Source organism: Alosa alosa, chromosome 10 (genome assembly GCF_017589495.1).
Source record: "Alosa alosa isolate M-15738 ecotype Scorff River chromosome 10, AALO_Geno_1.1, whole genome shotgun sequence".
Taxonomy (NCBI): domain Eukaryota; kingdom Metazoa; phylum Chordata; class Actinopteri; order Clupeiformes; family Clupeidae; genus Alosa; species Alosa alosa.
In genome coordinates, this window is record NC_063198.1 from 17,996,807 (window position 1) to 18,011,315 (window position 14,509).

Consider the following 14,509-nt stretch of genomic DNA (forward strand, 5'->3'; position numbering starts at 1 on the left):
ATTGTGTAAACTGCACGCTTTGAAAATACGTTTATACAACTAGACCCGCCTTCTAGTGTGACTTTTAGTTTGTGATAGGTCCATTTCACATGCCAGTAAGGAAGCCATTCATAGTTACATAGCAAGGGGCGAGGTTACAGATGACAAAAGTTGCTATAAACTGAGCATGTAATGAATGTATACTAATGCACATTGTTTTGACAGCTACCTCGGTAATCGCAGACAGACGTAACCAAAGATGGCACCTGTGGATCTTGCCAAAATAAGTTCAAATGGACTGAAAAACGCTGCGTCTGGGGAGGTAAAGTAAAAAGTTTACAAATCGTTAACGTTAGCGATCAAGTTTTAACGTTTAAATTCACAGCTCCATGAAGCAAATAAATCGGCTTTGTTGTTAGTTCATATACATATATTGGAAATGTTTTGTAGAAGGATGCACACAACTTCATTAAATATCTTCATATGTCATTTGCTTCCTCATGTGACACTGTGAATGAAAGCTATAGCCAACGTCGTTAGGCGCAGAGTCGCAGGACTATCTTCGCTCAATTCTGGCAGGCTATATAATTCACCACTATTATGTAGTTGTCTTCAGTTTAGTTCACTAGTAAATACTCATCCCCATGGGGGGCAGTGTGCATTAGGGTCTCATTAGCGTTCTGTGTATCAAGATAACATGCTGAGAGTGATTGATGGAACCAACATAGACACTGAATAAGGCGCGTAATTGCTGTACATTTGAGTAAATTAGGCTAGTCTTTTAGGTGGCAGGTTATGGTGAATTAATCTGGTATTCGTGCAGTCTGTTTTGTTCAGTCTCCTTGGTGTCTATAGTAACATGGTGGTTTTGTTGCATTAGGCTATGTATATAAGTCTGAGTTGAGAGGTTTGTTTCAAGCCTCAGCCTAGTATTGGTTGTTTGAAAATGTACTCAATACTAGTGATTGTTGGAGATCCTGACACACCATTTTAACCATATGCGATCAAGGAAATGTTCATTATTCTGGAATCTAAAGGCTACTGTCTAATTGTCTAATTTGTTGATCTTGATATGATGGGCCTCAGGGATACCAAAGAGGGACCCTAGTATCAGACATCTTCGGTGACACCTTCTTTGTGTCTTAGAATGTGGAACTGGGGTCACTGTGGCGAGAGCAGGCTGTCGTGCTGTTTTTTCTGCGGCGGTTTGGCTGTCAGATCTGCAGGTGGACTGCCTCAGAGGTCAGCAAGTTGGAGCCGAGCTTGAAGGCTAACGGAGTGGCCCTGGTAGGTGTAGGGCCTGAGGAGATTGGGGTTGAAGAGTTTAAGGCAGGAGGCTTCTTCAAGGGAGGTGAGCACTACTCTCTTCAAATCATCAGCCATGATTACAAAAACAGTGGTTTACACACCCTGCCTTTTGACACACTGGTGGAGGGAAGCCTATGAGATGTCATACAACAGATAGCCTTGGTTGGTTGCCTTTGCACACCAAGGCAAATACCAGAAGGCAAGCATTCTTTTATGTATTTTCCATTATGCTTTTCTTGCAGATGTGTACATAGACGAGAAGAAAAAAAGCTACAAGGACCTTGGTTTCAAAAGGTTAATGTTTGTTTTTGACACAGAAGCCTACTTTATTATGGTCCTCATTTTTGTAATTTATTTCACTCTAAGTTTAAGTATTGTTCTAACACAATCTGCATAACAACATGTATTACATGATATATTTTTTCCTGTCTGAGCATAAAGAATGTTTACTGAATACATTTTGGCTGTAGAGTAGGCTGTTAACATTAGCAAAGTCTATATAAATAACCATGTAACTTAGAATCATCCACAATGATGCATAAGGACGCTGTTTGTACCATGTCATTGTTTAAAATGTCAAATAATCTTCACACACAAATGAGTGTTGAGTGTTTTGATTAAGTAATTTATAAAGACATTTATTTATTCTGCCATGTAGATACAATGCCCTAAGTGTGGTTCCAGCTGCCATGGGAAAGAAAGTGCGAGAAGTCTCTTCAAAGGTAAACTGGAAATGTCACCTGTTCATTTGAGCTCTGCAGGGCTCAGATGGTCAGGGCTGCGTCAATAAATTGGTGTGAGGTCCTAGTGGGGCAGTGCCAAACATACAGGAGAGATTGAAAGAACTGTGATGGCAGCTAATCTGTTGATATCAAGTGTTGACACTTTTTTGGCTCTCAAACTGTTAGGCTAAATTTAACAATAGTTGCAAATTAATTGTTACAACCACCAGGCTCGTTTGTGGTGGGTTAACATGAGGGAGACCACACGTGGATAAAGATATTTATTAAATTAAATATGCACTGAAAATATAAAGTGCAGTCAGGATGTGAGATGGTAAGAAAATAAAGGTGTGGTGTAATCGCTTCTCGGCCTTTTGGCTAAGATCAAGTGTAGTATCTGTTGTTATCAGTTTAATATCTGATACGTCCTCTACCCGAGTTTAGGGGCATCCGTGGCCTACTGGTTAGGGCTTTGGACTTGTAACCGGAGGGTTGCCAGTTCGAACCCCGACCAGTAGGAACAGCTGAAGTGCCCTTGAGCAAGGCACCTAACCCCTCACTGCTCCCCGAGCGCCGTTGTAGCAGGCAGCTCACTGCGTCGGGATTAGTGTGTGCTTCACCTCACTGTGTGGTCACTGTGTGCTGAGTGTGTTTCACTAATTCATGGATTGGGAGACCAAATTTCCCTCATGGGACTCAAAAGAGTATATATACTTATATATGTGGATAATCCAAACAAAAGACATGCGACACATGGTCTGATGGAGAGAGAGAGGGAACAACTGAGCAGCCACCAAGTAGACCTTTATACTTCCAGCTGTGCAATTAGGATGAGGTACACCTGCCCACTAAGCTACACCCCTAAAAGGCAGACATGAGAGCAAAGCAGACAGGGACAGGAAGGGTCGTAACATAATGCAACTACAACCCCAAAACAGAAAAAGCTGGGACGTTGTGTAAAATGTGAATAAAAACAGAATGTAATAATCTGCAAATCTCTTAAACTCATATTTAGTTGCAAAAAGGACACAGACAACATATCAAATGTTAAAAATGACAAATTTGACTATTTCATGGAAAATACATGTTCTTTTTGAATTTGATACCAGCAACATGTTTTAAAAAAAAAAATTGGGACGGGGTAACAAAATGCTGGAAAAGTTGTGTAATGATAAATAAAGCAAAAGGAAGAATGTTTCACAACTAATTAGGGTAACTGGCAACACGATTGGGTATGAAAAAGAGCATCCCAGAGAAGCAGGGTCTCTTAGAATAAAGATGTAGGGGTATTCATCACTCTGTGTAAACCTGTGTGCACAAATGATGAAACAATGTCATTTCTTCTTAACATGAAATTGTGAAATCTTTGCAAACAAGGGAAAGAGCTGAAAAACAAATTGGATGGCCGTGGTCTTTCGGACCTCAGATGGCACTGCATCAAAACCAGACCTGTCATTGTATGGGCTCAGGAAAACCTCTGATAACCTTTGTCTATATGCACATATTACCGGCCTCCAAGTCTAGGGGAGCTTGGGGCACGGCACAACCACATTCCCTTGCTTGATCTTAAAACATAAAGAGAACGGACAAGGCAAGGTTCAGGTGCACACTGGCATTCCATTTATTAATTAAAATACTTTAAGCATAAATACTTAAATATTCAAACATGTCTAACGATGTTCAGACACACTCAACATTAAATATAAATACTTAAATATTCAAACATGTTTAACAATGTTCAGACACACTCAACATCAAATCGATTAACACACACATTTAACGCATTAACATCTTTCATAAGAATATAGTGGTGAGAATAAACACAACATTTAGCAAACAATTCATTCCTTTGTAACCTCACCAAAAAGCCATGGCCACATGGTTAATGGTGGAAAACACACATTTGCTTGAATCAACATTTACTTCAATTTAAAAAGAATCAAATCAGGATCATTCAACACATTAACCAGCAATTTCTACAAAATTAGGGGTGTGACTTTCGAAACCGACGTCTCGAATTAGTGTCGAGGCTTCGAAGCACAAGTGTTTCGAAACGCTACTTCGAAACGTGGTTCAAAACAGCTATGTCATGTGAGCACTGCTTCGAAACATTGTTCACTTCAAAATCCCTATGTCATGTGACCAAAGTTAAGTGAACCTTCGGTGCATTTCACCGGTGTCGGCAGGCGCGCCCGCGCGTTCAATTAACAGTGTAGCTTTCTCTTAAGCAATAACCATGATGGTGTAGTGGTTAGTGAGGTTTTTTTTTGCTCAGTAGCCCAGGCAGCTCAAATGTGGTTCGATCCCCGTTTATTATTGTTTCAGGTCGTATCTGTTTATATGTTTTCTTACTTCATCATTAACCACACAGTTTCAACTAAACTCTCAGGAGTTTTTATAAGAAGAAAGTGATTTAGAGAACACATAGTGGCAGCAATAAGATTCTCTTTATTGTGACTTCATGTGGTCTCCCATCCAGTAATTGACCAAGGGCATGACTGCTTAGCTTTTGACAAAGACTAAACACAGGTAACACAGCGAGCCACGAACTTTAAAGACTACACCTCCAATACGAAGCATTTGACAGATTTGTTTCACCCTAAACAGCTCTGAGGTGTCGGAATTGTTTCAAAGCTTCAGAACAATTCGTCACAATTGCTTCGAACGTTTCAGTGTTTCATAAAGCCTCGCTTTGCCCATCCCTATACAAAATAACCTTAGATGGCAACATTATGAATAAAATGACACATACCTTAAAACATAAAAAGAACGGACAAGGCAAGGTTCAGGTGTTGCACACTGGCATTCAAAATCCCTTCTTCTCTGCCAGCTATATGGTACCTGCCCCCATCCCTCCCTCCCAGGGTGCCATCTACAGGCCTGGAGATACTCTCCCAGACATTTTCCCTGACAGCAGACTGAATGTGTGCAATGTATGCTATGTCATGAGTGTGTTAATACTAAAACATACAAACTTTTAATGGACAATATTAATCATAAGAATTAAAAATGTTACCACAGAAACACACAAAACATTTCCCCTCTGGACCCCCAAGACATAGTTTGATACTCAAATCAGAAACTGCAGCCAAAATTGTAACAGCTAAAATTCTATTGAGATATGATACAAAAAATACCACGTCTTATCTAGGCCTGAGCTTGTTTAAAATGGACTGAGGTAACATGGAAAAAGCTCCTGTGGTTAGACCAATTAAGGTTTGCCATTCTTTTTGGAAATCATGGAATCATCTAGGCTAAACAACCTATCCAACTTGTTTTAGTGCTCGGTTCGAAATCCAACATCTATGACGGTGGAGGAGCATTAGTGCCTACAGCATGGGCATCTTGCACATTGGCAAAGCACAATCAATTCTGAATGATGTATACAGGTTTTGAGCAACATGCTGTATACTGCCATGCGGGCAATGTCTTTTCCAGGGAAGACCTTGAATATTTCAGGAAAACAATACCAAAATGAATTCTGCACATATTTAAATAGTATTTCTCTATAGAGGAAGAGTCCAGGTGCTAAGATGGCCTGTCTTCAGTCCAGATTTGTCAAATTAGGTGCATCATGGAATGAAAAACATGACTAAGAATACCCCATACTGTCGAGCAACTGAAATCCTATATCAGGGAGTAATGGGACAACATTCCATTCTCAAAACTGTAGCAACTGGTCTCCTCAGTTCCTAAACATTTACAGAATTTTGTTAAATGAAGAGGTGAAGCAGCACAGTGGTAAACATGCTCCCATCCCAATTCATTTTAAAACATGTTGCTGACATCAAATTCAAAATTTACATATATTTTCCATGAAATAGTCCGCATTTTCATTTTCAACATTTGATATGTTGTCTCTGTCCTTTTTGCTGCTAAATATGGGTTTACAAGACTTGTATATTATCACATTCTTTTTTTATTTGCATTTTACACAACGTGCAAACTTTTTCTGTTTTCGGGTTGTAATTAGTGATCACCACAATGCTTTCTAGCATCTCTTTGTGTCTGTTGTGATTTTGTGATGTGCCATGGTTTCCGATGATTATGCAATATTACATTACATATTATAACACACATATATATATATATATATATATATATATATATATATATATATATATATAACATTAGGTTACTAGAAAAGCATGCCTGTTTTTCATAGAAGACTGTAGCATAAAAGTTGTAATATTTATTGTAAAATGAGAGACAAGCATTACATGATATTAAAATACTTGTAGCATGGGTCCTGAATAACCTGTATTCTTGCCCCATAGGCAAGTGCTGAAGGTATCCAGGGAAACTTCACAGGGGATCTCCTGCAGAGTGGTGGCATGCTTATTGTGGCAAAAGGTATGTTTAAATCAATAAAAAATAAACATCATGTGATGTATTTTGAGCATCCCACCCTCTTTGAAAGCTTCAACCACTAGGGGGGCAGTGTGGTGCTGGGGATCTTTTCTGATTAATCTGGATTAATGGATCCTGAAGCCACAGCAGAGCAGGAAGAGGAATGCTTAAATTGAGAGCAATGATTGTGTCATCCAGAGGTTGAAATGTGTTTTTTAATGCCTTGGTTAACTCGATGATTTGTGGCCAATTAGTGTTTGAATGATTTGTAAAAAGTTGCATTAACACAACTGAAAGATGTCAGTCAGTTGTTACTGGTTAGGGTGGTTTCTCGCCCAGTTAGTGGCTATCTCATAAAGAGGTCTGGCTATTATGTGGCCCAGATCTGGCAGGGGAACACCAGATCAGAACCAGAATTGTTCAAGGGTCCGCCACCACTTACTTCCTGTCATCTTTCTGTGTTCTCAGGTGGTGAGAAGGTGCTTATGCACTTCATCCAGGATTCCCCAGGAGACCACGTCCCTCTGGAAGATATAGCCAAAGCCCTGGGCATCTCAGTCAGTGTGCAAGCCGGACAAAGGCCACAGGTGAGTGGCCCTACTACATATAAGAGTCAAGAGTGCACATTTATTCACCTTTCAGGTACTTTGATCCAAAGTTGGATCAAGTAAACATAGTATGCTTTTTGTACTAGTATTGTTTATTGATGCTAAAAAAACATGCAGTGACTGTGTCCGTGCATTTGTTTGATACGTATTTTAAGCATTATTAGTCCTAAGATATCTAAACAGCATTTTTTCCAACTGTGTACAGTTTCTGCTGTTTCTGTTTTGGCCTACTGATGAAATGATAAAGTAAACTGAAAATCAGTAGGGTTCGCACAGTCAATTCTGGCATTGGAGCCCTATTGAGAAAGACCTTGACGTGTTTTGGACGTACATTGGGTCTTTTCTTATTTTTTTGTCAGGCATATGCCAGGGTAAATACAGTAGTGCTGCAGTTTAACAGCCAGTCTCACAGAAACAACAGCTTTATCCGTTTTTTATTACACCCGAGAATCGTATCACATGTGGGCTCGATGCCTTCTGTAAGAACACCACAACATTGTAGAAATCACTGTGACAAAATGCAGTGAATATGTCTTATGTGATGATTTGCAGTTAGGGCCGTTTATTTTCCCACCTTGTGTTGGAAAACAGAATATCACAGGAGACACAGAGTGTTTTGATAGCTGTCATTCCTTGAAACAACTTCAACAGACCACAACCACACCAAAAAAATATTTTAAGAATAAGATTCGTACTTAACACATAGTTTTTACTACATTAAAAAGATATGTTAATCTTGAATTGAATTGATAGATAGAAGTGTTGCTGTATAGAAACTAGGGCCAACTGCACAGTGTTTCACAATGACTGTGGCAGCCTGTTATCCTGTTAGCCTGATATGCACAGAGTAACTGTCAAAATCATGCCTGGGTTTACTGTTGTGACAAACAGGAAGTCTATCAGTTTTCCATTTCCTCTTCATAGAGTGGAAGTTTGTCAAACCTAGGTTGTATATTTGAAATATTTGGGACCTTGGTTTATTTCTGGAATAGTAGTAGTAGCCTAGGTCATAGTTTCACTTCCTTGGGTTGAGGAAACGCTTGTGTAAGATTACTGAAATAGCAAAAACTCTTTGCTAATATGGTCCTCTTCACTTGTTATGTCTTCCCTGTGGTACTTATTCCACATGTCCACATGACTCAAGATGTCTTCTTGTTCCACTCACTATATAAGGACAACTGTGGTAGAAACAATATAACTTCAAAAGCAAAGAGAAAATAAACCAAACCAAGTCAAATAAACAGTGGTAGTGTAGACAAAGTCATTCATAAAAGCAGACATCACTGATTTGTGGCACAGACAATGGTGTTTGGGGAAGCCCCACCATTCTAAACAAATATTCCATGGGGCACTCCTCCTTTTCTTTATATACCTATAATGAAATGGATGGTTAACAACAATTTAATGCTCATTTAAACCTTTCCCTCAGGATTGCTATTATCACAGCACAACTGCAGCCATGTTATGTCTACATATTACTGCATACTGTAGTATTTATCATGGCACACCCATCTCTCTGTGGTTTACTGTGTTTATTTCAGCACATAAAGCAAAGCACGGTGGCATCTGATCTCATAGGTTCCCAACATGCAAAACTCTATCTCACTTGTGTTACTTCTAGTGACCTTTCTGTAGGTCAATTACTGGCAGTAGGTTCTCTGTGTAAGGCACAGACAACAGTCCCTTTGTCTTGCCATAGAGGCTTACTGTTCATGCGGTAGTTTGGCAGTTGAGGTGAGGCCTTCCTGTCCAACTGTAAGCCAGATGTCTCTCAATACCTGCTATCCTTATGTGGGTCTTTGGTGAAGGATGTCCTGTGGACGTCTTCCATGGTCCAAGTGAAAATCTGCCACATCTTCCACTGTTTTTGTTGCTCACAAGCAGCAGCAGCAACAACAACAACAGCAGCAATACCTTCACATTGCGTCTTTCACAAGTGCTGAAGGACCTGCCACTAAGGTGGAGCAAGGGGTCTGGAGCTCATTGAGATGTAGAGGATCAAGGTTCTGTAAGGCTTTTGAAGGCTTTGTGGTAATAGATACATTTGCTGAATTGGGACGCAGCGTATGTCTTAGTCAGTTGGACTTAGACTTGTTGCACATTGGGCTCAGTGTATATCTAGATGTGTTGTTTAGTAGGTGTGTTGCCTAAGATTGGGTTGCACCATAAATAAACAGAATACTTCCACAAACTACCTGACCTGTAAGTTTCTTTGCAATGTTCCCAATTCCACTGGAAAAGGCCAGTGAGAACTGGCTGAAAGCCACTATAATGTAGAGGTCAGCGAGAGTACTTCACTTCTACGTGAATAATTGTGAGTATTCTAATAGTTCTAGGAGTGTGCCATACATACCAGTAAGCAGAATCATATTGGGCTTTCTTTTTACTCTTTCCACCTGCACACAGGAATCAGGTGGGTGGATTGGTTATTTACTATATCTGGGGGCTAACAAGAGAAGGTTTTTGATGTCAGACAGGGTCACTCTGAGAACAGTGGACCTGGTAGGTGTTTTTCTCAGATGGAAAGTTTAGCCCCAACTAGCCCTGATTTTATGGGATATTTCCGCAGGTCAACTGGCAATGGGATGTAGGATATGTCTTTTGTTGTTGGCAGGATAATGGTTTACAGGGCTACATTAGGGTTTCAGCCGAGGAGTAGACTCTTAGCAGTCATATTCACCATATTTATTTGCTTCGGTTGAAACATTCAACAGTCAGATTCCAAAATGTTTTTACTGGCATAACGTTAGTCCAAACAGTATTTCATTCTTTTTCATTCCATTTTATTGAAATTATTCTCTCTATCCAGGGATGATTTAGGATGTTCATAGAGAAGTCCTGATGGGCTCTTAAATCGGTTCAGCCAACATAGTTTGATTTAAGTAAAAGGGGAGGAAGCATCCTTGACTCAAGGGGATAAATATATTTCTGAACCCTCTGCTGCCAAGAAAAGCGATACAATAACAGCCCATTTCTGTTCTATTAAACCTAATTGTAACAGAGAAGCGGTTGAATAACAAGGTGTATCTTTACGTTTCTTTACACTTTAAAGAGCACCACACTCACTGCTTCTCACCCATCTTCTCTCCACGCCTTCCTGCCGACCGGTTTAGCAGCAGTGAGATGTAGGGCTGCTACCCACACGTGTGTTTTGACACCAAAGAGGTATACGTTAGAGCAAGCCATGACTTACAGACATCTAGAAATATTTATACTACCCATGAATGAATGAGTTGACCTTTATATAAAATCAATGCATCAAATGGCATATATTGTAATAACATACATATTATAATAGTATAATATGAAATCTCTTATGGAAGATTATAATCCAGTAATTTTTAAATTAAGCAAATTGTTCCTTGTGGTCCTATAGCTGTCTGTTTGTTGAGTGTGCTAAAAAAAAAAAACACTGGTTCCTACAGTCCTGGCTCTGTAAATGGGAAAGTGGCTCAGACTGAGCCATGCATAATACCAGCCATTCAACACGGGGCTTCACAAGTACAGAGGGGATGAGGATAGTTTCCTTAGCTGTTGAGATCAGATATTAACAACCTTTTGCCAGAATTGCACTGACTTCATAATAAACACTACGAATGTTACCAAATACTCTGAATAGCTCTTGCACTAAGGGCTGGACAATAACTTCTTAGATAGATATTGCTAGGTGACTGACTGTTTTGAGTCTGACACTCAAGACTCCTGTTAATCTTCATGTTATTTTTGTTATTTCTTTTCATGAAACAAGGATGTTTGATGTTCAGAGACTCATGTTAATCTTTTTGTCATTTTCTTTCTTCTCAGTGCAACGATGATGTTTGCACAAGGTAGAGGACTTGAACTGCCTGGGAGAGATGAGGACCACCAGCAGAGAACTGAGTTATGGGACTCGTACATTTTTTGGCTTTTTTCTTAATATGTGACTGACATTAAGAATTTACAAAAAAAATATTATTACAGACAATTAGATTTTTTGAGGGGAGGTATTTAATTTAAGTGCTTTTTTAATCAGAAGGATTTATTGAGTAAAGCCTATTGAAATGACCATTAACAGCAGTGTATTTTTGTACGTAGATATATCCGTAATGAATTTTCACCTCCAATCATTCAATACACATTTCTAAGGAGGCTGTGGACCAAAGAAAGATATTTTTAAAACATGAGATTCATTTTTGTTTACCTTTTATTACTTTTACTACTGACTATATTTGCTGATGTAATGAAATATGATTCCATAACTTAGTTAAATGTTGTCTGTATAACTATTAGTGTAATTAAATTACGCTTTTAAAAGTTTTACTAATTATTTGTGGCCTACACATTTATCAGAACTTTTTTCATGTATGTTTGTATATCTTTTCATGTATGTTCATTTCATGAGAATCTGATGGAGTTGACTTCCAGGGGCCTCTTTTCTGGACTTGCCTGTCAATGTCTCTGTGCACTCATAGAAGAAACATATCCCCTTTCGTCCTAATGAGCATGGAGTACCTGGCTGAAGTGCTCACCTGCCCGCTCGCCTCAAAGAGAGGCATGAACTCACATGGGCACAATGGTTCTGCTTGGAGAGCAGCTCTTGAGCGCAGGGGAGGTTCCTGATCAAAGCAGTAAGCAGACACATCTTTAGTCTCAAGCTCAGTGGGTGGCTGATTTAGATGTGAGGTTGGAGCTCCAGATTACGACGGCGTCTTCAATTTCATGTTATTTATTTATTTGTATGCTTTCTTTTGACTGGGCTTGATTGCAAACTTTTTCTAAAGCAGCCTTGTGCGTAATAGACACTTTTTTTGATGAAAGCAGACTGATGTAAATTTGTCTAGTGTTTGTTTTTGAAGCCTTTGAAAATGTTCAGAGGACAGAGAAAGAGAGGGCGAGAAGTATGTCAAAGGTGATATGCGCGTTACGGCAGAGTCTTAGAGATCAAGGGTTATTCCACGTATATGGTTTAGTGACAAACTTGATGAAGACAAACTCTGAGATTCTTCAGCCTGGGCCCTATTTTCAGCAAACTGTCAAGTCTAAATTTTCACTATGGATATAGATCAGGGGTCGCCGACCCGTCGATCGCGATCGACCAGATAGGGAGTCTGGAGTAAAACGTTTTTTCTTAATCGTGACAGCTCTTTCATTTTCATTTATGTACCGGTAATCCATCAAGAATATCCTGTTTATTCTGTTTTAGTCCTATAAATAATAGTAAGACTTTGTCTACGACAGACTTGTTGCTCTCTGGCTCGCTAAGATGCTTGTGTGTTTGTAACCTGTCTCTGTCGTCGTTAGCTTGCCTGTGGATTACTTTTTGCCTCTTTGTGGATTTGTGTATATTTAATTTTTACCATACCCAATGTGACAGGTCTGGACTGCAGACAGGCCATTTTAGCACTTGGACTTCTATGGAGCCATGTTTAAATATGTGCAGAATCATTCATTTTGCCATTGTTTTCCTGAAATATTCAAGTTCTCCCTGAAAAGAGGTCATCTGGATGGCAGTGTCACTCAAGACCTGTGTACTGTACATCATTCAGAATTGAGTGTGCCTTGGCAGATGTGCAAGGTGCCCATGCGCACTAATGCACCTCCATACCATAATAGATGCTGGGCTTTGTACTGAGCACTTTAGACAGTTGGATAGTCCCTCTCCTCTCCTGGCCCAGAGGATACAGAATCATTTGGAATGATTTCCAAAAAGAATGACACATTTTGATTGTGGACCATTTTCGGCCTTACCTCAGACAATCTTAAATGACCTTAGGCTCAGATAAGGTCATCTAGGTCATTTCTGTATCATGTCTAAATACAATTTCTTCTTTATGGCAGAGTTCATCAAACTATGGTCATAGACAATGATTATCAGAAGTTTTCCTGAGCCCATACAATGATTTTCTTTACAGTAACAGGTCTGGTTTTAATGCAGTGCCATCTGAAGACCACAGCCATTCAATATGGCTTTTCAGCCTTGTCCCTTGTTTTCAAAGATTTCTCTGGATTCTCTGAATATAATTATATTATGTACTGTAGATGATGAAATTCCCAAATTATTCTCAATTCCAATTGTGTATCACCATGCATGGTTCCAGTTCACCTAATTAGTTGTGGTAAAATGTTCCTTTTTTTGTTGTGTTTATCATTACACAACTTTTCCAGCATTTTGTTGCCCCCCGTCCCAACTTTTTTTAAGTCATGTTTCTGGCATCAAGTTCAAAATGTGCTTATATTTTGGGTGGCCTATCCAGAGCTAATGTGTGAGGATGATGCCATAGTACTGATGACCCAAAAGCTTTTGTTAAACAAATTTAAATGAAGTCCATTGGTGCAATGTCCAACAGCAAAATATATGATCAAATTTGGATAACACTGTCGATGAAATTAACATTCCAGTCATCACTCACAATCAACCATGCAGATTTGCGATAGCGCTGCTTTATTCCAGGTATATTACAACAAACATTTAAAGAGTTATACACATTATATACCTGAAATCACAATATACTCAACTGTTTAGTTTAAGTGTTTTTTTTTTCTTCACAGATATTTTGTAGAAATGTTCAACATATAATTGCTTACTGGCCTTTACAGAAACCAGGACTGTATAGTTATATCTTTATATAATATCAATCACATCAAAATAGATATATAATGAAAATATTCATTTAATTGATAATATCTTGGCATCATTAAGAGAGATCTCAAGCACAAAAAACAGTCAGATAGGCAAGGAATAGCAGCATGGTCTGAAAATGCACTCAGGGAACACACACTGTTGAAATAAAGCAGTAAGAGAAACACATCTTACGTGTCTTACAGATCAAATCATCGCTATAAACAGCCTATAACTTGTTTCTTTGTTGTACTGAATGTGAATGTAAACAAGACTGTTTCATTTACTGTAACAAACTCTGTCCATCTTTGCACAAATTACCTTCTTAGAGAAAAGGTCTGTAGGAAGGTAGGGGATATCTACTGTACATTTGTAGAAACCAATTCCAATAACTATGACTTGGATATGAAAAGGAAAGGTATGTTCAATAGAAATGTCTCCCTTATCTTTTAATCTCTAATTTCTTTCAAATAAAGAAAAAAAATATCTCTGAAGCAAGATAGATCAGGCAAGTCTGAAAATATGACGATATAGGATATGCAGTTTATGTTAATATACTGTATGAAATACTGCATGAATGACTTTCTTGTACTGTACACATAAATTAGACATCTGTCCCCTAACATTCTTTGAAATGCTGCATGCATTTTTATTCTCTCTCTATTTTATACTCCAACAGTTTTTCTTTACATACTCATGACAATGTTATTTTGTACAGAGCACTAGTTTCAATTCCAAGTGATGTCAGCCCTTGCTTGTGATAGCTCATATTTAGTCATTCTAGGTACTGTGATGAAATGATTGGATAAGCTAAATTCTAAAACATTGCAGTCATAGTGCAGTTATTTCTCTATGTATGTAACAGTACTTAATGACCATTGACAGGCTGAGAGTAGGTAGAAATAAAGCTCAAAAGACAGACATGCACATTTAAATTCATGTCT

At 38.8% G+C, this 14,509-nt stretch overlaps 1 protein-coding gene and 1 pseudogene across 1 annotated transcript; both read left to right on the forward strand.

Annotated features, from left to right (window-relative positions):
* The first annotated feature begins 119 nt into the window (after positions 1 to 119).
* On the forward strand, positions 120 to 11,270 carry prxl2b (peroxiredoxin like 2B). Its single transcript, XM_048254997.1, has 7 exons — positions 120 to 301; positions 1,126 to 1,330; positions 1,530 to 1,581; positions 1,946 to 2,009; positions 6,287 to 6,362; positions 6,828 to 6,946; positions 10,772 to 11,270. Exons 1-7 carry the CDS (start codon positions 239 to 241, stop codon positions 10,796 to 10,798), a joined length of 606 nt encoding a protein of 201 aa, XP_048110954.1. The 5' UTR covers positions 120 to 238; the 3' UTR covers positions 10,799 to 11,270.
* Positions 2,368 to 2,475, forward strand: LOC125302732 (annotated as a pseudogene).
* Positions 11,271 to 14,509: the final 3,239 nt, after the last annotated feature.